Source organism: Phaenicophaeus curvirostris, chromosome 1, assembly GCF_032191515.1.
Source record: "Phaenicophaeus curvirostris isolate KB17595 chromosome 1, BPBGC_Pcur_1.0, whole genome shotgun sequence".
NCBI classification, from domain to species: Eukaryota; Metazoa; Chordata; class Aves; order Cuculiformes; family Cuculidae; genus Phaenicophaeus; species Phaenicophaeus curvirostris.
Genome location: NC_091392.1, coordinates 15,347,707 through 15,370,646, shown reverse-complemented (window position 1 = coordinate 15,370,646; position 22,940 = coordinate 15,347,707). Strand labels below are relative to the sequence as shown.

The window sequence follows — 22,940 nt, the reverse complement described above, 5'->3', positions numbered from 1 at the left end:
TCAGGAGGACAAAAAATGTTTCATATGTGACTCCGAGGATCCCTTTCATGATACTCTCAATCCTGACAGTCATCGCATTGAAAATGTTGTCACCACATTTGCTCCAAATCGCCTGAAGCTCTGGTGGCAGTCAGAAAACGGTAGGGAGAATTGACCAGGAGCCATTTCCAGGGCTGGGAACTGCTTCCCTTTCTTGTGTTTAAGGGTACCTGCGGGTTTGCTGTCACTGCTGTGTGAGGGATCCTGCTGTTTGAGGAGGGCTGAGTAAAACTGGCTGCTTTTGTGTGTCCCAGAGTGACCCTTAATCCACAACAAAGACCACTCGAGCCTCAGTGGATGAAAGAACCATCTCACAACTTTGCAGGAATCCTTTCCTAAAGAGAAAAGTTTCCCACACTGACTCCAGATCTCCCTCATGTTTGGGCAGCAGGAGCAGAGCAGCCTTCCAGGAGTAAATATCCTGGGGTGGTGCTGCCAAGGAGGCCCCACAGGGCTTCCCTGAGCTCTTCCCTGAGCTTGGCTAGAGGGAGGGCGAGGAAGGAGGAGGTTTGGGCACAGAGCCGGGGCTGCCATCCCGCCTGCAGACCTCCTGCTTCCCTTTCCTCCCCCAGGAGAGCAAAACCAGGGATATCTCTTACCCTGCAAACTGCTTTCTTCCTCCTGGGCTCCCCGAATTCCTGTATCCATATGCCAAACAGTAAAATGAACACCAGAAAAAAAGCTGGCTAGATAAAAAAAAATATTGCATGTTAGTTCAGTGGGTTTTTTTAAAAAAAAAAAAAAATCCTTCCTCTGCTGTTCTTACTTTTATGGCTTTTGGCATGCCCTCATACACAAAACAAGGCATTGAGGTTTCTCAGACAGCAGTCCTACCCTGAAGCCTTAAAACCAACTGGACAGGGTGGGACTCCTGCAAATACATTGGCAGTAGCTGTCTTACTGTACATTAAAATAAAATGGTAATATTTCTAACATTTCTGCTGGTAGGTAAAGAAGAATTTTCTTGAAATCCTTTTTTAACAATTTATATTTGACTAGCAAGCTGCTTGTCTCCAGTGGCTCCCCTCTAGCATTCCAAATAATTCATGTTTTTTACAACAGGCTTGGCAGCATTCACACAGAAAAGTTCTTGGCTCATAAGGTCATGAAAATGTCCTTCAACAATAAAAAACAAATGATTCTTTCTGTCCAATTCATGTTTTCTTCTATGCAGGCATGCAGCAGAAGAGACCATTGTTGCATGCTCTACATAAAGTTACAGCTGGTCAAAAATTTAAGTGCCTTCTTGGTTTATTATTTTAATTTCTTACCCTTTCTCCTCTATGTAAATCTTAACTTGACGTTTTCATTTTTGTTTTTAAATTTCTAGCTACTGTATAATTAGTATTCAGCTGTTATGAGAGGTCTTTTCATATGACAAAATATTTGTAACTATTTTTCTTCCTTTCTGTGTAAAGTCCCTGACTGTAGGTACAGCAGAGTTTGGAAATGCTTTTTCTTGTCACTGGTTTCCCAGCTCTCACAGCTGCAAAGCGGGGCTGTAATAGTTTCTTTAGCAGTACTTCAAAACCAGGTTGTAAAGGAAATGTTCCTGCATCTGGATGGATAGGAGAGTCTTATGCGAGTGAAGAAAGATGGGAAATGGTCCCCCTCAGTCATTGGTGAGATTGGGGTGTTAGGCCTGCAAACGCTTGTGAATTTTGCTCTCCGATAGCAGTCCTCATCCTTATCCTGCACCCAATGATGTTGTCCCTGTTACGCAGTGTGAAATGCTGGCAGTGCTGTTGGTGTAACGTGTCCAGTGCAGATGATGCACAAGAATCTCATGCATGATAGTCTTCAGCAGGTCCTCAGTGTCTCCCCTGGGCCTTGCTAATTAACTCTCTAAGTGGCAATGGCCATCAGAGCAAAGAGTTTTGGCAGAATTTAGGTGTAGGGGCTGGCGGGTGTCTGTTTGCTGCACAGCTTCTTTTCTCTGCCCCTGCAGGTTTGGAAAATGTGACTATCCAGCTGAACCTGGAAGCGGAGTTTCATTTCACTCATCTCATTATGACCTTCAAGGTACGTAAGCCACAGCCTCACTTGAACCCCAAAGCATAAGGAAATGAGATGTCTTATAGTCCTTCACATCTGTTTGACGTTTGGGATTTGGGCTTTGTCTGAACTGTTTTGCCTGATTTTTTTAGAGCTGCCAACTATTAGCTCCTTCTGAAACTGTGCAGGAAGGCAAAGTTGTGACTTGTGGATTGAGTTGTGTTTGAACTCCAGTGAGGCTGCAGAAGGAGTCATACTGAAGCGGGGTTTGGGTTGGTTGTCTCTCTCTGTGGTGGCTATGTTCTAAAAGTTCATTAGCTTAACCATTAGTAGCAAGGATTTTTCTTCTTAAAAACAAACTTGGCCAAGGTATCGGTTTTCATTTGGCAAATAGAAGGGTCCTCAGGAAGAGGGAACATCTGTACACAAAGTCTCTTTGTTTCTTTACAAACAGATGTCTTGGAATGGCAGATTGTCCTGTACATCCTAACTTACAGGCAAGCGCAAGCGGCAACCTTCAGCTGAGGTTTCAGTTCCTGTAGGGCTAAATCTCTGCTCTTTGCATGTAGACAAATTATCTCCTACATTTTAACTCAGCTTCTGCGCATCCAAAGAAGAGCAATAGAGCTGGTGAAGGGCCTGGAGAACATATCCTATGAGAAGCAGCTGGGGAACTGGGGTTGTTTAATCTTCAGAAAGAAGGCTCAGGGGAGACCTTATTGCTGTCTAAAAACTGCCTGCAGAGAGGTTGTAGCAAGGTGACTTTCAGTCTCTTTACCCAAGTAACAAGTAACAGGAAGAGAGGAAATGGCCTGAAGTTGTGCCAGGGGAGGTTTGGACATGTATTAGGAAATATTTCTTCATTGAAAGGGTTCTTGAGAATTGGAACAGGGTGCTCAGGGAAGCAGTGGAGTCAACATCCCTGGAGGTATTTAAAAGACCTGTAGATGAGGCACTTAGGGACACGGTTTAGTGGTGGACTTGGCAGTGTTAGGTTTGTGGTTGGACTGGGTGTTCTTAAAGGTCTTTTCCAACCTAAATGATTCTATGATTCTGGAAGACCTGTTTCCTCTTTCCTGCTGTGTTGGCTTGGATTTCTCCAGTGCTGAGGTGGAAGGTGGTCCTTTCTGCTGGCCCCTGGCAGCAAAGGACTCCCTGGAGACCCCTGACCTGATGCAGGTGCCGTGACCGTTGTGCCCTTGTGCTGCTGGACTTGTTCTGCTGTCAGGGGGAAGGCTGTGGGGGAAAGATTGTTTTAAAGATAATTTGTGTGGTAGACACTTGAGCTGCCTTACCTCTGAGAAAGCTGGGTGACACCTTCAGCCAGGAAGCAGAAAGAAAATTTCTTCCCAGCTTTTGTGCTTGGCTGTCATAGAGCCTCCTCTGAATACATAAAACTAATGAAGAGGCTGTTGGCACTTCTTAGTAGGTGCGAGCCAGGTGTTTAATACCTGCTTTTTGAAATACAGCTGATAAACAAAAGATTTTTAGGTCAGAGGGATTAAAAATCTTTTTAAAGTCTCATTAGCTAGTTGTTATGGAGTTGAATATGCATATGTAAGAAAGACAGTGCTCTGTGAGAAGCAAATGCAGTCTGCCAGAGTCTTGTCAAGGCCATCTAGGGTAGCATCACTGGGACTGCAGGAATCAAATGTAGCAAGAATGGATGAAACTGAATTTCTCAATCTCCTTAAAGATTTTCTTAATGGAGCACAGAGAGCAGCTTGCAGAGATGCTGCAGAAGGTAGTGGGGTCAGACAAAGAGGTGGGAAATCCCAGGGCTTTTCTGAGCATCAAGGGAAACTGCTCAGCAAGAGCTTCTGAAAATGGTACCCAAGGCAGGAAAGGAGGCCTGTTAGGTCCTTTGCAGATTAGGCAAGGAGGTACAGCAAGAAAGAATGCTGTACTGCTTTCCACAAGCAGTGGAAAAAGTCCTTTTGGGTTCTTAAAGCCCTATCTTAACCCCCAGGTTTAAGAAAGGATTTGGAATCCATGAAACTTAGAAGTTTGCTTATTTCTGGTAAGAGTGTTTAAGTGCTTGGGATATCATCAGAAAAATATTTCAGTATTTCAATATGTTGGAAGTGGTCAGTGCAGGGAGAGAGCTTAAAATCCAGACACATGGATTGCTCACACATAAAAGCGCTCAATGTAAATGCAAGTAAATCATTAACTGAATAAAATCTCTTCTGTTTTTTTCTTACTATTAGACATTCCGTCCTGCTGCAATGTTGATAGAAAGATCATCTGATTTTGGAAAAACATGGCAAGTATACAGGTATTTTGCATATGACTGTGAAAGCTCGTTTCCTGGGATTTCAACTGGACCCATGAAGAAAGTGGATGATATAATATGTGATTCTCGATACTCCGACATTGAACCTTCAACAGAGGGAGAGGTCAGAGGGTTTTTTTCCCCAATATGTTTATTCTATAGACTTTTTCCATACAAACACAGATTCTCTTATTTTTAAAGCTGAATTTTTCATTGTACTGTTTTTTCCTCCAGGTAATATATCGTGTTCTAGACCCTGCTTTTCGAATTGAAGATCCTTACAGTCCAAGGATTCAAAGTATGTATGCAATTACCTTTTAGGCTCATTTGAAATTATTTCTGTACTTATTTGCTTACAAAAGCTGGGAAGCCACAAATAAAGCCATGCATTAGCCCCGGTAACTGTTTGTTAGTCACATGTATGTGTTTGTGGTATGGATTCTTTTCCAGACTCGAACAATGACATGCTGGGAAATAACTATCAGTCTCATCAACTCAAGTGATTGCTCTTTCACACATCATTGGAGTTGGTGCTTTTCTTAACTGATCAGGGATTTATTTTCATTAAGGACCCCCTCTTCCCAAAATACATGCGGTCACCAGGAGAAACCTTGGAAGTGATCCCGTAATTGTACGGTATTCAGAAAGCAAAGAAACAGAATTACAGAAGTACTTACATCATTTTGAATTTCTAGCTGAGATCCAGGAGGTTGTGTTTTAGTTTTTAGAACATCTGAGTAACAGCTTTAGAATGGTTGGTCTTGGGAGTACTGCATGGCTAGACCACAGTAATATGGTTGTAAAACACGAATAACTAGTATTTGTGCACAGTCACGACAATGCAGGAATGCAAAGGTGGAGAGATCTGTTGCTGAGCATGGCTCAAAGAGAAACCTTGTGGTGCATTTGGCCTTAGTAGGAAACTGCAGTGCTTGGCCTTAAATTTGACCTCCGATTTAGTATTCATTCCTGGTTTCAGTTCATGTCCTTCAGTGTAAAATTAACTGGAGAAGAAGAAATCTACAGCAGAAGAGTGTCTGATAGGTGCTGTATCAGTTGAATGTTTTTTAACCAACTTTTTAAAGGAGAAACTACTTACCTGGGCTTGAAATGCTTTTTCAAGCCTAGTTTCAAGGCTGTAAGTTGTTACTGGGGATTCATAATATCAAAGTGAATACATGGGCTGAACTATTTACTGCAATATTTTCTTCCCATGGACTATCCATTGGGAATGTTGTCTTTATATTTGGTCAGTGATGGGATGTTGCTTCTTTCAGCAAAATGTAACTACTTTAAAAGGTCATCTGTGTAAGAAAGAAGAATGTACTCATGTCTTGTTTCCAACTAAGATTTTTTTCAAAAACTTCGTAACTCTAAAAGCCCCCCCAGGTCCACTTGTCAGTGGTTCCTCATTAACAGGTCCTTGCCCTTCTTACATTTTAAAACCCCAAAGAACCAGTGTCTCCTTGGTGGTACTGTTGCACGTGCCTTTAATATTTGCGTTTGTGTCTGTCCGTGCCTACAGTAAAACAGATTAGTATTTATACAGTGACCATCCTGTAATAATATAAGTTGGTTTTTAAAATTTGAGAGTATGAAATGTTGTGATGAATAGTACGCAAGTGCTAGAATTAAATCTGATCTAATCTGCCCATAGGAAGTGTGCTTGGGAAGTCACTCCTGGCTTCCTCCCATTCAGTACGATATCTGGTAAATAATTTGAAAACGTTGTTGTGGTTTTGTTGTTTTTCTTTTTGGTCCCCTGCAGACCTATTAAAGATCACAAATCTGAGAGTCAAATTTGTCAAGCTGCACACACTGGGAGATAATCTTTTGGACTCAAGAATGGAGATCAGAGAGAAGTACTACTACGCCATCTATGACATGGTGGTTCGTGGGAACTGTTTCTGCTACGGACACGCCAGCGAGTGTGCACCAGTGGATGGCTTTAATGAAGAAGTAGAAGGAATGGTAAATATTCACACCTTTCCCGCATAAAGGTGTTCCTGTCTGTGCCTTTTTTAAGCTGTTTAAACTCACAGCATGCTGCCTCACCCTTCCCACCCTTAATTTTCAAACAAGAAAGCTATTAAACCTGTTCTTCCTCAGCAAACATATCTGTTATTGGTGTTAATCATGCACAGAGAGCTCAGATTAGGAGAAAGAAAATTGGTTTAGCATTCTTTTTCTAATTATGTTAAAGAGCTGATGAAATTAAAAGGTTGGAATGCTAAAAGGAGTATAACCTTTGGAGCCAAAGATGGGGTGTGGGTCAACTTGGGTTACCCTAAAACTGAGGAGTGGCATCAAAGGGTGAAACACATTTGTGAATCAAACATGACCTTCATTTGTATCGGTCATTATCAGCTGAGAAGTGGAAGCTATAGCCCTAATTAACAGCAGCCTCTGAAGGAAAATCCTGCTGCCTCCATTGTACACAGTTGTAGGAATGCCACATCCCTTCTGGGTTCTGGTTTTCCCATGATTTTTTCTTGATAAGCAGTAATAGCACCCCTGTTAATGAGTGACTTATTAACTGGCTGAAAAAGTGGAAGCACAGGGGAGGTTGTGTGGGTTGCCCCAGGGGCCATGAGATGCTGGCATGCGACCCGCATGCTGTACCCTTTCAGTAAGTGTCTCCATCTAAGCAGCAGCAAGACTGGCTTTGACTTTAAAATTATGGCTCCAGTGCTTGTAGTCCCCATCATCTACAGCAGTGGCTGCCACAGAGTCACTGTTGTCTGCATAGTGCTTGTTCTGTGCATGTCAAAAGCAAAATCTGGGGTTGATGGATAAAGCCCATCCGAACCATCTGTTATCTTTGCTTCAAGGACCAGGGTAGGGCTGGAAAGAAGGTGCTGGGCTAGTGGTGATGCTACTACATGCGTGTTAATAGCTAATTAACAGCTAATAAACAGGTAGCTTTATGTCCAAGAGGGTTTTGTGATTATTTAGGTGGAACTGTGGTCTCTTTGTTCATTCTGAAAGTGTTCATTCAGGCATTAGTTCCAGTAAGGAAGCAACAAATTTGTGTGAGGATATTCTTACCCTGGCAAGCAAAGGATGCTCTTGTGGTCCTTTATGTCCTCTGGCATGCAGTTATGTGCATTAGAGTCTGCAAAAGCATATCCATTATGTGCTAGCTATATTTTGCATTAACTGGAGCTTGGAGTGCTTTTCCCCTTCCTCTTTTGTAACGAACTATATATTCATCTTTGGTTTTCTGTTTGATTTTGTCTTTTTTAAATGACAGGTCCATGGACACTGCATGTGCAGACATAATACCAAAGGGTTAAACTGTGAGCAGTGTATGGATTTCTACCATGATTTACCCTGGCGACCCGCTGAAGGCCGCAATAGTAATGCATGCAAAAGTGAGTTTGAGTAAAATGCAGATCTGAAGTCTGATATGAGCATTATATGCTGTTACTTGGGAATTGTGACATATATAAATCCTGAATGCGCCTTGGTTGACTTTTGTGTGCCTTTTCCGCAAACTTGCATCTCCTGTGGGATGACTCTTTACGTTGTGTTTGCCACAGAGTGCAATTGCAACGGCCACTCCAGCCAGTGCCACTTTGACATGGCAGTGTACGTGACGACGGGGAATACCAGTGGCGGAGTGTGTGACGAATGCCAGCACAACACCATAGGGCACAACTGCGAGCAGTGCAAGCCCTTCTACTTCCAGCACCCAGAAAGAGATCTGCGAGACCCTGACGTCTGTGAGCGTAAGTGCAGTCGTGTTCCTCAGAGTGGTGATGACCCCCATGGGCTTACCCTGGAGAATTTAGGGTTTACCCCCTTTTTGTTTCAACTAGTGCTATGTTCCCAAACAAAGTTCATTGAGGGAAGGTTGTTGTCTCAGAGGTCTTGAGTGAGCTTGGCTGAGTTTCGTTTTCTCTTTGTTTCTCTGGTTGTTGTGTTTAATCCATGTCATGTCTAATACTTACAGGAATCATAGAATAACCAGGTTGGAAGAGACCCACCAGATCATCGAGTCCAACCATTCCTATCAAACACTAAACCATGCCCCTTAGCACCTCATCCACCTGTGCCTTAAACACCTCCAGGGAAGGTGACTCAACCACCTCCCTGGGCAGCCTGTTCCAGTGCCCAATGACCCTTTCTGTGAAGAATCTTTTCCTAATGTCCAGCCTGAACCTCCCCTGGCGGAGCTTGAGGCCGTTCCCTCTTGTCCTGTCCCCTGTCACTTGGGAGAAGAGGCCAGCTCCCTCCTCTCTACAACCTCCTTTCAGGTAGTTGTAGAGAGCAATGAGGTCTCCCCTCAGCCTCCTACACAGACACACTCTGTTTACACAGCAATTGAGTTTAAGTTGGTGTGAGACTTGGCCTTTTAATTTGTAGCAGTTAATAAAACATGCACAATGCTTCCTTCTCAGCTTGCAACTGTGACCCAGCTGGCTCCCAAAATGGTGGCATCTGCGATCGCTACACTGATTTCTCTGCTGGCCTCATTGCCGGACAATGCCGTTGTAAATTATTTGTGGAAGGGGAACGTTGTGACCTCTGCAAAGAAGGTTTCTATGGCCTGAGTGCAGATGACCCAGTGGGCTGTCAGTGTGAGTAAAAACATATGTTCCTTTATGTGTGATCAGAAGCTCTTTGAGGAGCTGCTAGAGCCCGGAATAGCTGGTTTGTAGGGTGGATTTTTTTTTCCCCCTTTATTTCATGGAAAAACATTCTTACAGATTTGCTATAGCTTGGAGTCTCCCCACCCTAAAAACTTTGTTTACTAGCTGCTCTTTCTAGAGCATTCAATGGAAATAGGAGAATCCTCCTTATTTGTTTTTAATTAAAAAGTCTCTAAGTCAGGGAAGTTTTACTGGGATGGGTGGTGAGCAAAATGTACAATTAATCTCTCTCCTGGGCAACTTAGGAAAAGCTTTAACATACCTATTTAAGTTGGATACTATGTAAAATGTAACTCCAAACCTGCCTATTTGTATTTCCCAATCTAGCTTGTGCGTGTAATCCTCTGGGTACTCATCCCGGGGGTAATCCGTGTGATTCAGAGACAGGAAACTGCTATTGTAAGCGCCTGGTGACAGGAAAGCAGTGCAATCACTGCCTGGTAAGTAGCTTGCCGTAAAGTAAACGAGAAGATGCTCGCGTGTGGAAAGCGTGGGGCACGGTGCTGGATGATCTCTCTGACCGCCTGTAAGCAGGCGCCTGGCGTTCAGACTGGAGTGGGCACCTTGGGATGTCAGGAGCTGTGAAGCATGACCTGTTATGGGGAGCTGGGGAGCACATCAAGGCAGACAAGAACGTCTGGAAATTAATTCCTGGCACTGTAAGGAGTGAGACGTTACCTGTTGCAGTTACTTTGTGAAAATGAGGGATCTGGGGCATTTCTGCTGGAATGCTTCCTGGGGTGAAAGAGAAAATGAGGAGCCCAAACTGGTGTAAATGGTGCAGTTGGAGTGAGTTCTCTGAACTGGGGTCCTCCTAAAGCTTTCTTTTAGAACCAGGCAGAAAGATGTGTGTTTTTCTCAAGCCCCTGAGATGGTTGAGAAGGCAGAGGAAAGCAAGATGGGGAGGTTGTGTTGCTTATTTTGGGTCTACCCTCCCAAGCAGGGGAGCAGGATTTGTTGGTTGGTGGGGACTCTGGGGTGGCTTATACGGAGTATTTCAAAATGTGCCCTTGGTGTAGATGGGGTTAAACTGGCACCAAGTTACAGTGCCAGTGATGTTTCCTCCTGCAGCCTGAGCACTGGGGCCTGAGTAACGACATGGATGGATGTCGGCCGTGCGACTGTGACCTGGGAGGAGCGTTGAATAACAAGTGAGTCTCAGCCCAGTTACCCTCCTGTAAACATTCACCCCAGCAAGCTTCGCTTCATTTGCAACAACAACCTCCAGGGCTCAGTGTGCTCTGAAGGGGGACATTTGAGACTGTCTTTCTGCTCCGAAGTGGAGAAACTGATGGATCTTGATTGCAGCAAGTGGTGACAGAGGTGTCTGTGTCTTTTTTATGCTGAACAACATCCTTTTGTGCCACTGGTGCAAATGAACAGATAGAACCATTTTTATTGTAGCTTTGCCTTTGGGCAGTCAAGGTAGGAGCCAGTCATGGGTTGAGCTCTGTCTTGGCTGTAACCCAGCATGTGGTCTGCTTCAAAGCTTTGCTGTCACAGGATCAAAGTAGGAGTAAGGCGGTGGCATGGAAAGTCAGGCTGGCTCTTGGTTTCCTCCTGAACCCGACCTTTGACCAGTCTGTCTGTCCACCAACGCATTGCATGGTACTGCTGTGTTGCCCCAGGAGTGATGCATGGGGTGGATGTGGGCCTGGAGGCATACGTTATGGAGGTAAAGATTTTTCAGAGGTTTTGAGGATGCATCCACCGGTAAGAGCATGGAACATTCTGACTTAAATGCCTGGTCAGAGAGGTGTTGGGTAGCCAGACTGCTCCTCCCGCCAGAGCAGTTTTCTGTGAGTTAGGTGTGTGTCCAACCCCAGGCTTTTCAACAGCAGCACGTTCCTTCAGTCCCATTTTCTTCCTTCCATCTGCAAGCCCTTTGAAATGTCCTGCTTTTGTCTGACACCACAGAAGTTTCCCAAAGGGGCAGATGAATTGTTTTCCCCTGGAGCCCCCAGGATCAGACTGGCGAAGTTTGGGACTGGTCCCGATGTGACTCCTGTAGGTTGTCGCAGCCTGTGGACACCCCATCTGCAGTAGGAGTCTTGCCAGCTGGCTTTCTCCTTTGCTCCCAAGTGGATTATTACACCTTGGCTGACCACAGCACGGTTGTTAGTGATTATTTACTCCTCCGTGCTCGCTCCCTGCTTGCAGATCAGTTGTGCTGCATAGCTTGTAATGGTTCCCTTAGCACAGCCACTTCCAGGAGTTTGGGGTACGCTTGGCCACAGCTGAGCAAGGCTTTGCAGCCTGTTTCCCATGCACTAAGTCCAGTGGTTGCAAAACCGCGTGGGGAGGGGATGTGTAGCGTCCTGGCAAGAGCAGGGAACAGCTGTGCTTTCCTCTGGCCACAGGAGTGCTGCAAAAACTCTGTTCTGGCTCCCAGCTTTGCTCTCTAACATAAGTGGGAAGGGGGAGCTTTGCCTTCCCTGGGGCTCTTCTGCTCAGCTGCCAAATTGCTGCCTCCTGGCTCTCGTTCAGGGTGTGGGATGCAGCACCTGGGGCAGCCACACCTTGCCTGAACTTAATCCCTGCTCTGAAACCCAGGTGGTGGATTCATCGCTGTCCCCAGAGGGGAGACTTCCCAGCTCTCCTTCTGGAGCAGCTAGGGCACTTCAGACATCACAAAATGGGTGTTTAAGTGAATCCTTGCAATTTCAATATTGGTTTCAGTTAAAAATTACTCTTAGAATGTGGGCCTGAAAAGGCCGGAGATTCTCCAGGGAATTCAGAGAGTTTTGACTTTAGAAAAAGTTTCTACCTTGAATGTAAAGAAAAGGTTATCTTTTGGTGGACCAAAAAACCTTCCTATGAAAAAGCATGACCAGGCACATGCAAGAAGGGTTCTTCATAAATGCAGGGTGGACTCTCTGGGGACAATAAAACTGCCAAAAGGCAGTCTGGGGATAGAGCTTTGTTGAGAAAAGAAAATGGCTTGTTATGAAGGAAGTGGAGCTGCTGTACGTCACTGTGAAGAGACCTCCGTTCCCCAGTGATGGCTTTGTCTGTCCCATGTCTTTGCCTGTGTCTGTCCTACTTTGAAGCAGCTGGGTATGGTTTTCCCCTGTGTAGCTCTTGGTGGGTGGCCTCTTGGGATGTTCTTTGCAGCATAGGAGAGCACCTTGACATCCCGGGGCATGCGGGGTCATGCATGTTCATGCTTTGCCTGAGCCCATACAAACAGATATGCTGTTTGCATGGCCTGCAAGCCTGGAGATGAAGGCTGCCCTCAGCTTGCGGGACAGACATGCCTCTCAGCTATGTCTGTGGTAGCAAGTGAAGCTCTCCCAGGACTACTGTCTGGCCCCGGGGAGCTGCCTGCATCCATTAAATCCTCTAGCCATCCAAACAGAGGAAACCGCATGTAATGTGCTTACTAGAAATGGTCCCTGACGTGTGCTTCCTCCAAGCCCGAGCCTAGGAGTTATTTAGGAGAACAGCAGTTCGGTTGAGCTAAAACTGCACCCGGGACCATGCTGCAGATCCAGCTGCAGAGCCCAAAAACTTCCCTCGTCTAGACGCAGCTGTGTCCAGAGCGCTTCTCATGTGTCAATAGCTCCAGCACTATCTCAGCGTAGCCAAGATGTGTTGTAAATTAATTGCTCTTCTATTTTAGCTGCTCAAGTGAATCTGGCCAGTGTGAATGCCGGCCCCATATGTTCGGACGTCAGTGCAACCAGGTGGAGCCTGGCTATTACTTCATTTCGCTCGATCATTACATCTTTGAGGCGGAGGAAGCCCACTTGGGTCCTGTAAGTAGCACTTTTAGTGAGCTGGTGTGTCTGGACAGCTGTGGGAAAGTTGTTTCACCATTTGGGTGTTTCGAACATGTGTTTTGTACCCTAGTGTTTTGCAATTAGAATGTGGAAAACATAAAACGGAAGTGTATCAGAAAACCATCAACCTGTAGCTCTTCAATCATAGTATCAATAAATAGTGTAGTAATTTAGGGGGACAAACTGCCATTTTTCTTTCTAAACTTGTTTCTTTTATCATGACTGTAGTTTGTTTCCTGCTAACATCCCCCTCTCTACCCCTCTACACTGTATACGCACCCACCACACCTGCTTTTCCCATCTTATCTCAAGAGTGGTGGGACCCTGACACCGTCTCTTCTCTTTGATGCCACTGAAACCAGGAGATTGTGCAAAACCTTGGTTTTCTAAGTGAGGTTGTCTTTAGGTTGTTTAGCCTTCTGACATGGTACATGAGGTCTCTGTCTCTCCGTTCCCTACCACACACCCTTGCTTTTAATTCATTAACAGCAGCTAGGTAATTACATCAATTATTTTTTGCCTCCAGCAAGGAGTCGGGGAGGTGAGGTACTTGTTCCTCTAAAGCAGCAGATCCTTGTCTGCCTGCTATTGAGACACTTACTCCTCATTTATTTATTTCAGGAAAATGCAGCCACTTTGCAGTTTCAGCCAGAGCAGAGGTTTTTTTGTTATTAGATAAGTACAGAGAGGGAAGACTGTTCACAGCAGAAGTTGGACTGCAGCAGAAGGCATGTGAGGTGGCACAGGGGTTTTGGTTCATTTGTGTCTGCCTGGCTAGAGAGGGTGATATTCAATGCCTTGGCGAGGCTCAGGAATGGAGGAGCCTGGCATGAAGGTTCACGTTGTCACGTGGACTGAGGGGATGTGCTTCTCGTTTGTCCGGCAAACTGAATAATTTAAAAAACCACCAATATTGAAAAGCTTGCTCGCAAATCTGGTGGCAGAATAAAACTCTGAATTCCCAGGTAGGGGCCCAGCACAAGGCAAAATGAAGTGGCATAGATTTGCAAGTATTTTCTGCTGGGGCCAAGCCTAGCTCACATCCCACCTGCCATCATTTCTGGGAGCTCTGATCCTTTGTGCAAAGCCAAAGGGTAATGACGTACACCCAGGCTCTCTTCAAAGAGTGTGGAGATATTTGAGGGGACATCCTGAAGTGATACGTCTATATATAGACATTTCCTTACATTTTATCCCCTTCTACTTAAGCAAGCTCCTCAGGAATACACAGGATGTTGTTCTATGAAGAGAACTATTCATGGATGCAGATATGTATTTGAAACGGGAAGTTTGAACACCATATGTTCCATTTTCTGTTGCCTTTTTCCTCCTTTTTTGCTTTATATAAAGAGCAGCAGATAAAAACTTGTCACCTCAGACTGAAAGTTGTGACCATGTATTTATTTGGCTATTCACTATCTATCGATGATTAGGATGTCAGTTATTTATGACAACCTACTCATGAAGGCTGGGATCTGCTCGTTGTATGTTATTCTGATCAGTGGTTTGGTTTGGTTTGGAGCAGCCTGGTGTAGTCAGAAGTAATTAGCACTCAGCTTGGGCAGTTAACAGAGCAATTAATTATAGAATCATAGAATCATAGAATAACCAAGTTGGAAAAGACCCACCGGATCATCGAGTCCAACCATTCCTATCAAACACTAAACCATGCCCCTCAGCACCTCGTCCACCCATGCCTTAAACACCTCCAGGGAAGGTGAATCAACCACCTCCCTGGGCAGCCTGTTCCAGTGCCCAATGACCCTTTCTGTGAAGAATTTTTTCCTAATGTCCAGCCTGAACCTCCCCTGGCGGAGCTTGAGGCCATTTCCTCTTGTCACGTGGGAGAAGAGGCCAGCTCCCTCCTCTCCACAACCTCCTTTCAGGTAGTTATAGAGAGCAATGAGGTCTCCCCTCAGCCTCCTCTTCTCCAGGCTAAACAACCCCAGCTCTCTCAGCTGTTCCTCATAAGGCCTGTTCTCCAGCCCCCTCACCAGCTTCGTTGCTCTTCTCTGGACACACTCCAGAGCCTCAACATCCTCCTTGTGGTGAGGGGCCACTGCAGTACATCCTACTGCCTTAAGTGTGATGTGAAACTACTTACAGCGGATGTAGTTGGCAAATTAGTTACTCACAGCAGGTTTTCAAATTTAATTCCCCATTATAACAGAGAAATGGATGAAGAGTAGTACAGTGTTTCATTTTATCTTTCTTGCATTTCGTGTGCTGTTAGTTGGAGGGGTAGCAGCGTGTATGTCCATGGGTTTAAAGGAAAATGCTGGGATGCAAATGATGGAGGCTGAGATGCAGAAGTGATCTACCGTCAGAACTTATGCTTCACACTCTTCCACAGGGCTTGCAAATTTAATGTATTAGTACTAAATCTCTGTTCCCTCTTTTTGTAGGGAGTAAATATAATAGAGCGCCAGTACACACCGGACCGCACACCATCATGGACAGGCATTGGATTTGTAAGGGTCCCTGAGGGGGCATACTTGGAATTCTACATTGACAACATCCCCTACTCCATGGAGTATGATATTGTGATCCGCTATGAGCCACAGGTAGAATCATAAAATATTTTGGGTTGGAAGCGTCCTTAAAGATCATCCAGTTCCACCCCTCTGCCACGGGCAGGGACACCTCCCACTAAACCTGGCTGCCCAAGGCCCCATCCAGCCTGGCCTTGAACACCTCCAGGAATGGGGCAGCCACGGCTTCTGTGGGCAACCTGTTCCAGTGCCTCACCACTCTCATGGTGAAGAAATTCCTCCTTATGTCTAGTCTAAATCTGCCCCTCTCCATTTATAGCCATTGCCCCTCATCCTATTGCTACATGTGTTTGTAAAAAGTCCCTCCCCAGCTTTCCTGTAGCCCCTTCAGGCACTGGAAGATTTTTATAGGTTCTCTTCGGAGCCTTCTCTTCTCCAGGCTGAACGACCCCAACTCTCTCAGCCTGTCCTTGTATTAGAGGTGCTCCAGCCCTCTGATCATCCTTGTAGTCCTCCTCTGGACCCATTCCAACAGTGCTGTATCCTTCTTATGTTGAGGATTCCAGAACTGGACACAATACTCCAGATGAGGTCTCACAAGAAAGGAATGGAGTTTGCTAGCAGTTGGTTTTGACAGCGGATAATTTGCAGGGTGGAAGGAAAGAGCAAAATTCCCCCAGCTTGTTTCCTAAAGCTTGGCTGCAATTGATTGCAGTGAAATACTCAGGTGCAGTACCTGTGGTGGAGGCAGAGGTGGCCTCTAAACCCTCTGCTGATGCCGTGTTGCAGATGAGGCTGCTGACCACCTACACTTTGTCATGTTTTTTTGGGAGAGAGAGGCTGTCGTGCTGGAGGCTGCCCAGGAGCATTTACCTAATCTTATCTCAGCCCAAACCCACAGCTGGTAGATGCCCCATTGATGCTGGAGCTGCAGCCCTTTCTTCCCTGAAGCACAGTGACCACCCTGTCTGTGCATGTGCTTATCCTGGCCTGAGTTATGTATGTTTCTGGGAGCTTACGGCCATTGCTTGATGCTGATCAGCTTTTTTTTTTTTTCCCCAGCTGCCAGATCAGTGGGAAAAAGCTGTGATCAGCGTCTCTCGCCCAGGCAAGATTCCCACGGGTAGCCGGTGTGGCAACACAGTTCCTGATGATGATAATCAGGTTGTCTCACTGTCACCCGGCTCCAGGTCAGTGTAACTGGATGGGCCAAAAGGAGGAAAAAATACATTTAAAAAATTAAAGCAGAGAAACATTGCGTTGTTGATTTGAAGTGGCCTCTCTGAAAATCACAGAAATTTAATTTCCAACAAGTTGTAAAAATGTATTTAGCATTGCATGTGTGGACTTTAAGGTTATTCTTGTCCGATTTGTTTTGTTCACTGAGTAAAGGAAGTGTTTGCACAGCCTGCGAGTGAACATCAGCATGACTTTACCTTGCTGATAAGCTTTTCTGGTTCTGACTTGCACAAACCTCCAAATCGACTCTCTCCCATCATAGCTTTTGTTCTGCCTGGTCTTGGCTGCGTTCTGTTATCTCTATTGGTTTATAGGGCCACCTGAAATGCTTTCTGGTGCTGGATATTTGAAGTTAGAATTATTTCCTGTTCCTATCCCAGATACGTCGTTCTCCCACGGCCCGTCTGCTTTGAGAAGGGGCTGAATTACACCATCCGTCTGGAGCTGCCCCAGTACTCCTCGGTGGATACAGAGACAGAGAGCCCCTACACACTTATTGACTCCGTGAGCAAAAGTTGTTTTGGGGTTGCTGTGGTGGAAAAGTATATTTTAAAGCCTGAAAGTTTTTTGATCTATTGCAGGATGCATCTGTGTAAATCTGAAGTAATGTTTTATAATACTGTTGCATATGACTGAAGCCAGATTTTAACTGAACAATGTGAAGCAGAATATGTTTCTTCAGTCTAATATTATGTGGGTTGGTTGTCTGCTAAGAGGCTTTTGCTGTGTTTTACAGGAGCATAACTAGTTCCACAGGCCTGAACTTACACAGTAGTTTCATTGGGAAGGCAAATGTGTGCTGTGTATATCATAAATGTCTACCTTTTTCTTTTGTATGGATAGAATTTGGCAGATTTGGTAAGAATACTATAGATATCAGAACTATTCCACCAAAACCTATAGAATTTCCCTTCCAAACTCTGTTTGCTTTTCGGGTAAAAAAATAGATGATACGAAGTCAGATAACACGATTTTGGTGGAGGCTACTATACAATAGTGACACTTTGTCATTGTAAAATTGTTTTGCAGCTTGTTCTCATGCCATACTGCAAATCACTGGACATATTCACTGTAGGAGGCTCAGGCGAAGACGTGGTCACAAACAGCGCATGGGAAACTTTCCAAAGATACCGGTGTCTGGAAAACAGCAGGAGTGTTGTGAAAACCCCCATGACAGATGTCTGCAAGAACATCATATTCAGCATTTCTGCTCTGTTACATGAGACTGCGCTATGTATGTAACTACCTGTTTGAAGGGCAAATTGCCCCTGGAAGCTTGATGGTGCTTCCGGGCAGAGTGGTTTGCTTGGAGAGGGCGTGTGCATGGGATGAGGCAGGTGGTTGATGTCCTGCAGTGTGATATTCATTCCCCCTTGATGGTTTTCTCTGTTCAGCGTGCCAGTGTGACCCTCAGGGCTCCCTGAGTTTGGTGTGCGACCCCAGCGGAGGACAGTGCCAGTGTCGTCCCAACGTCGTTGGAAGACAGTGTGATAGATGTGCCCCTGGCACCTTTGGCTTTGGGCCGAGCGGATGCCGACGTACGTTAAACCCGTGGCTCTGGGCTGTGCTGCGGTCGGGGCCCTGTGTTTAGGGCTTGCCACAGAAACACAGACCCTCTCACCCTCTCTTTGCAGCATGCGAATGCCACATCCGAGGCTCTTACAACGCCTTCTGCGATGCGGAGACCGGCCAGTGCCACTGCTTCCCCGGGGTGTACGGGCGGCAGTGTGACCGCTGCCTGCCTGGGTTCTGGGGCTTCCCCAGCTGCCAGCCCTGCCACTGCAATGGCCACGCTGACGACTGCAGCCCCTACACAGGGGAGTGCCTGAGCTGCCGCGACCACACGGCAGGGCACAACTGCGAGAGGTACGGGTTGCGTGCCCCCTCTTTGAGTGCTGTCCTTCTCAGCAGGATGGGCACAGCAGCTGCTTCCCACTGGTGCTGGTGCTTGGTCAGGTGTGCATCCATGGGGAAAGTCCCTGGACTGTGGAAGCCAGAGCAGTGCTGCTGTTCCTGGAGGAGGATGGGAGTGGGAACCCCTTCTTCACTGCCTGCGGCCTCCAGCCTGCCAGCAGCAGCTGCCCAGGCATCCAAGAGTGCGTTGTGGGACCCCAGGGCTTTCAGAGTGGCTTTCTCCATTGCAAGCCTTCTGAGAGGCGTCTCTCCTGGGTCTCCTGCTCTTATCGTGGCATAAGCCAGACAAATTTGCCTTTGTGGGCACAGCTGCTTGGAGTGTTGGTGGCACAGGAAAGGTGTAAGGATGTTTCTGTCCTTCATGATGGTTGAAAACCTGGATGTAGATATACAAGGATGTGTTCCATTTGTCTGCAGTCACCTGCATGCCGTGTACCCCATTGCACAGGTGCGAGGCTGGCTACTATGGAGACCCCATCCTGGGATCAGGCGACCACTGCCGCCCCTGCCCCTGCCCTGATGGCCCTGAGAGCGGACGCCAGTTTGCCAGTGGCTGTTACCAGGATCCAGTCACACTGCAAGTCACGTGTGTCTGTAGCGTGGGATACATAGGTACTTGGTGGGTGCTTGGGGTGGGGCTGGTTGGGTTAAACCTCCTGGTGGGAAGGGATATGTTCATATCGATTGTTGGATATCAATGTGTTGCTGCTGGAGGTTGGCAGCCTCCAGCAGGGTAAATGTACCAGGGTAGAGCGGCTTGCGCAGGTGATGCCAACACCCCTGTGAACCTCATCCCCAGCACTGTAGTGAGGGATGGTTGGTGGTGAGCAGAGGTGGGCAGGGCAGCAGTGGAACTGAGGGGATGAGCAGGTTGGCAGCTGGACTGCAGCACCAAGCTTTGGTGCCCCAAGCAGGTACCATCTATGCTGCACCAAGCTGCTATAGTCTCACCAAGCATTGCCTCTATTGCTTTGAGCATGATCCAATTAACAGCCGCCCCCCGTTAATGGCCTTTGTTGTCTTGCCTCAGTCTTGCCATTCATGGGGATGCGCACTAGCGAGCCGTGATGGCAATTCCCACCATGCCTGTTTGTTCAAACAGGCAGTCGATGTGATGAATGTGCGTCTGGCTTCTTTGGGAGCCCCGACGAGGTTGGCGGCGCCTGCCAGCCCTGCCAGTGCAACAACAACATCGACACCACTGACCCGGAGGCTTGCGACAAGAAGACGGGAACGTGCCTGAAGTGCCTGTATCACACGGAGGGCGAAAACTGCCACCTCTGCAAACAGGGCTACTACGGGAGCGCCCTGCAGCAGGACTGCAGAAGTGAGTGCGGAGACACGGCCGCAGCTCCTCCGCCAGCCATGTCACGGGGGCGGCAGTGGCCACCTGAGCTCTTAATTTACTTGGGAGCATTTGGGGTGAAGGGGAAACTTCATTACCTCCAGTTGGAGTTATGTGCAGCTGCCCAGGGTCAGTGGGGCCCGTAGCAGGGAGGGGAGTTCTTTACATTTGACAGGGAACGCACAGACATGTGCTGAAAGGACAAGGTGGGGTTCTTTCTGTCTTGTTAGCTTTCTTTGTTTTCCTCTTCTCCAGAGATGTGGTGGCAGGGTGTGGGTTTGGCTTTTTTCTGCACCAGCATTCCTGCAGATGTGGCTGGACAGATGGAGGGAGTCCTGCCTGGGGAGCTGAGTGGGGTGGTGGCAGATCCTCCTCTCCCTAGCGGCTGGATGCAGCCCATTGGGGAGATGGGTCATTGGGTGAGTAAGTGAATCCCAGCCCTGTCTGACCAGCCGTCAGCTTGGCAAGCCTCAGAGGGAGGAAACGAGGAGGAAAGCTGGGCTGCTTGAATGAGAGGCTCCTGTCACCTCCTGTGTGCTGGGGCTTTTTGCAGTGCTGGCTGTTATTCAGTGGTGGGACATGCCGGCATCTGCCTGCACCTCTGGGGACTTAAAAAATAAACACAAACTCCAGGCAGTTTGGTAACAAGAGGGCAGGCTAACATTGAGGCATCCTGATGTTTTGCTCACAGAGTGCGTCTGCAACTACCTGGGCACCGTCCGGGAGGACTGCGAGGGCTCGGAGAGCTGCCGGTGTGAGGCAGCCACGGGGCAGTGCCGGTGCCTGCCCAACGTGGTGGGACAGACCTGCGACCGCTGTGCCCCCAACACATGGAGACTCGCCAGCGGTGCCGGCTGCGAGCAGTGCGACTGCGACCCCACGCGCTCCCTCGGGCCTGCCTGCAACGAGGTGAGGGGAGCACAGAGCGTGTTCCAGTGGCTTGGCCTCTGCTCTGGCACCAAAGCGGGTTGCTGAGGTGGTCACGGCTCCTGTTGGGGATTTTTTTTTTTGGCAGTTCACAGGGCAGTGTCAGTGCATGCCAGGATTCGGAGGCCGGACCTGCCGGGAGTGCCAGGAGCTCTTCTGGGGTGACCCAGATGTGGAGTGCCGAGGTGAGTCTGTCCCCAGTGCCTGCTCCATCTGCTCATTTTGGAAATGGCCTAGTGGCCAGGCATGTCATCATCCCACCGGTGAACCTCCCAGTGCCCCTATGAGCCTTGGAAATACAGGAGGAATGCGGCAGGATCTGTCCCCAGGGGTTTGGTGCCTCCTGGGATGGGAGGTGTGGCAGGAGCCCAGCCTTAGGCTTGCTGGTTTATTTTATTTCTTGTTGAACCCTTATTTAGAGACAAACCTCTCTGTTTAGAAACCAACTCTTCTTTAGCTGTTAGGTTGCAATGATGTCAGGTAAGCCAGTGTGGAAAGAAAACATTGTGAGTGTTTGGGTTTGACAATTGGTCTGTAAACCAGTTTCTTTGTCTTTTGATTGTATGTAGTGGAAGACCACCATCTCCTCATGTCTTGTAAGGGAGACTGGGTCCGAAGAAATAAGGCTTTTGATTTAGTAGGAGACTTTACTTATATTTCAAATGAAAATATAGGAGTGAGCAGAGACCATGCAGGCTGTTAGCAATCACTACATGCCACAAAACAGAGCTCCATGAAGTTGCTTGTTTAGAAAACTGGATGCTCTCTGTCCTTTCATTATAAACAAGTCTGTTCATTAGCCGGGAAAGAAACTTCAAATGCTGTCCAGACCAGAACAAACTTGTATCTCTGGTCTGTTCAAATAGGAGCCTTTGCCAGGAGCATTTGCAGTAGATTAAGGTATTTTTTCCTGCAGGGAGGAATGTGCTTGCTGTGGTCTTTAATAAATCCTTTACAACAGAGATACCTTAAAGCGCATTATCTAACCAGATAGGCAGGTCACAGCTACTTAGTTAGTGCCACAGATGAAAGGACTGGGGAATCGTCCTGGTTCCTGAGTACATATTGAGTTTCTTGGGAGGTGAGGCAGCCTTTGGGGAGGCGAGGCTGTGTGTGTTCTGGTGTGGTGAGGAGTGCTGACCTTGCTGGCTCCGGGGCAGGAATTGTCTCTTGGTATCAGCTGTCCCCATCAGGGTTTATTGATGGAGCCCATCTGCATACCTTAGCAGCAGGATTTTGCAGCATACCAGCATTTCTGATCTCATGGAGTTTCTGCTGCCTTTTGAGCATGTGAAAACCTGTTTTTTAATATTTCTGAAATAGAGGGTATATTCTTCAGAGCCTGTTTTTACCATACAAGCTCTATGCACTCCTTCCAACTCACCACCCCTTCTGCCTCCAAGTGACACTGGAGCCTCGCTTAGGTGGAAATGGAGATTTTTCCTTCAGGTTTGCATCCAGCAGGAGGTCTCTGTGGCAGATGGGGAGAGCCAGTGCTCAGAGCTGGGCTGTGGCAACCTGGGGTGTGATGTCCCAGACAAGCTCCAAACATGTGCTCGCTTTGGAGCACGTCCAGCCCTGCAGTGCTGCAGAGTCTCCTCAGGTCGGTGCCTCCCATCCTGTCTCCCATCCTTCCTTGACAGGGAGAGAAGTGACTATTTAGCCCTCATTTAGTCCTGGCAAGTGCAGGGGTGATGTTCAGGCTGGCAGCCGTGCAGGCACTGCATGAGCTGGTAGCAGCTCTCAGTGATGAGCAGTTTGCAAGTGAACTGGAAAACTGTGCCATTTAAGGAGTTGTAGAGCAATGCCCTTGGCAAATAGCTTAAGTATGGCCAGCAGCCAAGGTGAAACTGGAACAGAGATGGGGATGTGTCACAACATTGGCTTCAGCTGCGGGGGGACACATGGACTCCCCAGACCATCAGCACACTTACGCTGGCTCAAGCAGCCAATAAGGCCACACTTTATGCTGTGTTAAGGAAGAAAATGCAAATTGATCTGGATGGGAAATGGCAAGAGCTCTGAACCGTGGATAGTCAGTTTTTGCTGTGGGCCCTGAGCTGATGCAGAGGTATGGACATCAGCTCTGATGACTCCGTGGTGGGATCCTCCACCAGCTGAGGCACAGGGCTTCAGCTCAAGGCTGGAAAGCGCAGGATGCATCACTCAAGGAACAGTAATGTGTGACCTCTTCACAAGAAGTCTTCAGGCTGTTGGCAGCCAGAGACACAAACCCCTGCTAAGAAGTGGGGACTGTACTGTACATGTTGCTCTTTA

General features: G+C 47.3%; 1 protein-coding gene across 1 annotated transcript in view; it reads left to right on the top strand.

Annotated features, from left to right (window-relative positions):
* The window catches only part of LAMB1 (laminin subunit beta 1), a 44,430-nt gene that overhangs the window by 2,689 nt on the left and 18,801 nt on the right, over positions 1 to 22,940 (top strand). The window contains exons 3-23 of the mRNA XM_069882839.1: positions 5 to 140; positions 1,988 to 2,061; positions 4,245 to 4,433; positions 4,544 to 4,607; positions 6,078 to 6,280; positions 7,563 to 7,683; positions 7,852 to 8,040; positions 8,713 to 8,892; positions 9,292 to 9,404; positions 10,036 to 10,115; positions 12,587 to 12,722; positions 15,152 to 15,310; positions 16,301 to 16,428; positions 16,858 to 16,981; positions 17,507 to 17,711; positions 17,872 to 18,015; positions 18,112 to 18,343; positions 18,840 to 19,003; positions 19,494 to 19,718; positions 20,428 to 20,645; positions 20,752 to 20,848. Coding sequence (XP_069738940.1) covers positions 5 to 140; positions 1,988 to 2,061; positions 4,245 to 4,433; positions 4,544 to 4,607; positions 6,078 to 6,280; positions 7,563 to 7,683; positions 7,852 to 8,040; positions 8,713 to 8,892; positions 9,292 to 9,404; positions 10,036 to 10,115; positions 12,587 to 12,722; positions 15,152 to 15,310; positions 16,301 to 16,428; positions 16,858 to 16,981; positions 17,507 to 17,711; positions 17,872 to 18,015; positions 18,112 to 18,343; positions 18,840 to 19,003; positions 19,494 to 19,718; positions 20,428 to 20,645; positions 20,752 to 20,848 — 3,181 coding nt within the window. The remainder of the gene's footprint in view (positions 1 to 4; positions 141 to 1,987; positions 2,062 to 4,244; positions 4,434 to 4,543; positions 4,608 to 6,077; positions 6,281 to 7,562; positions 7,684 to 7,851; positions 8,041 to 8,712; positions 8,893 to 9,291; positions 9,405 to 10,035; positions 10,116 to 12,586; positions 12,723 to 15,151; positions 15,311 to 16,300; positions 16,429 to 16,857; positions 16,982 to 17,506; positions 17,712 to 17,871; positions 18,016 to 18,111; positions 18,344 to 18,839; positions 19,004 to 19,493; positions 19,719 to 20,427; positions 20,646 to 20,751; positions 20,849 to 22,940) is intronic.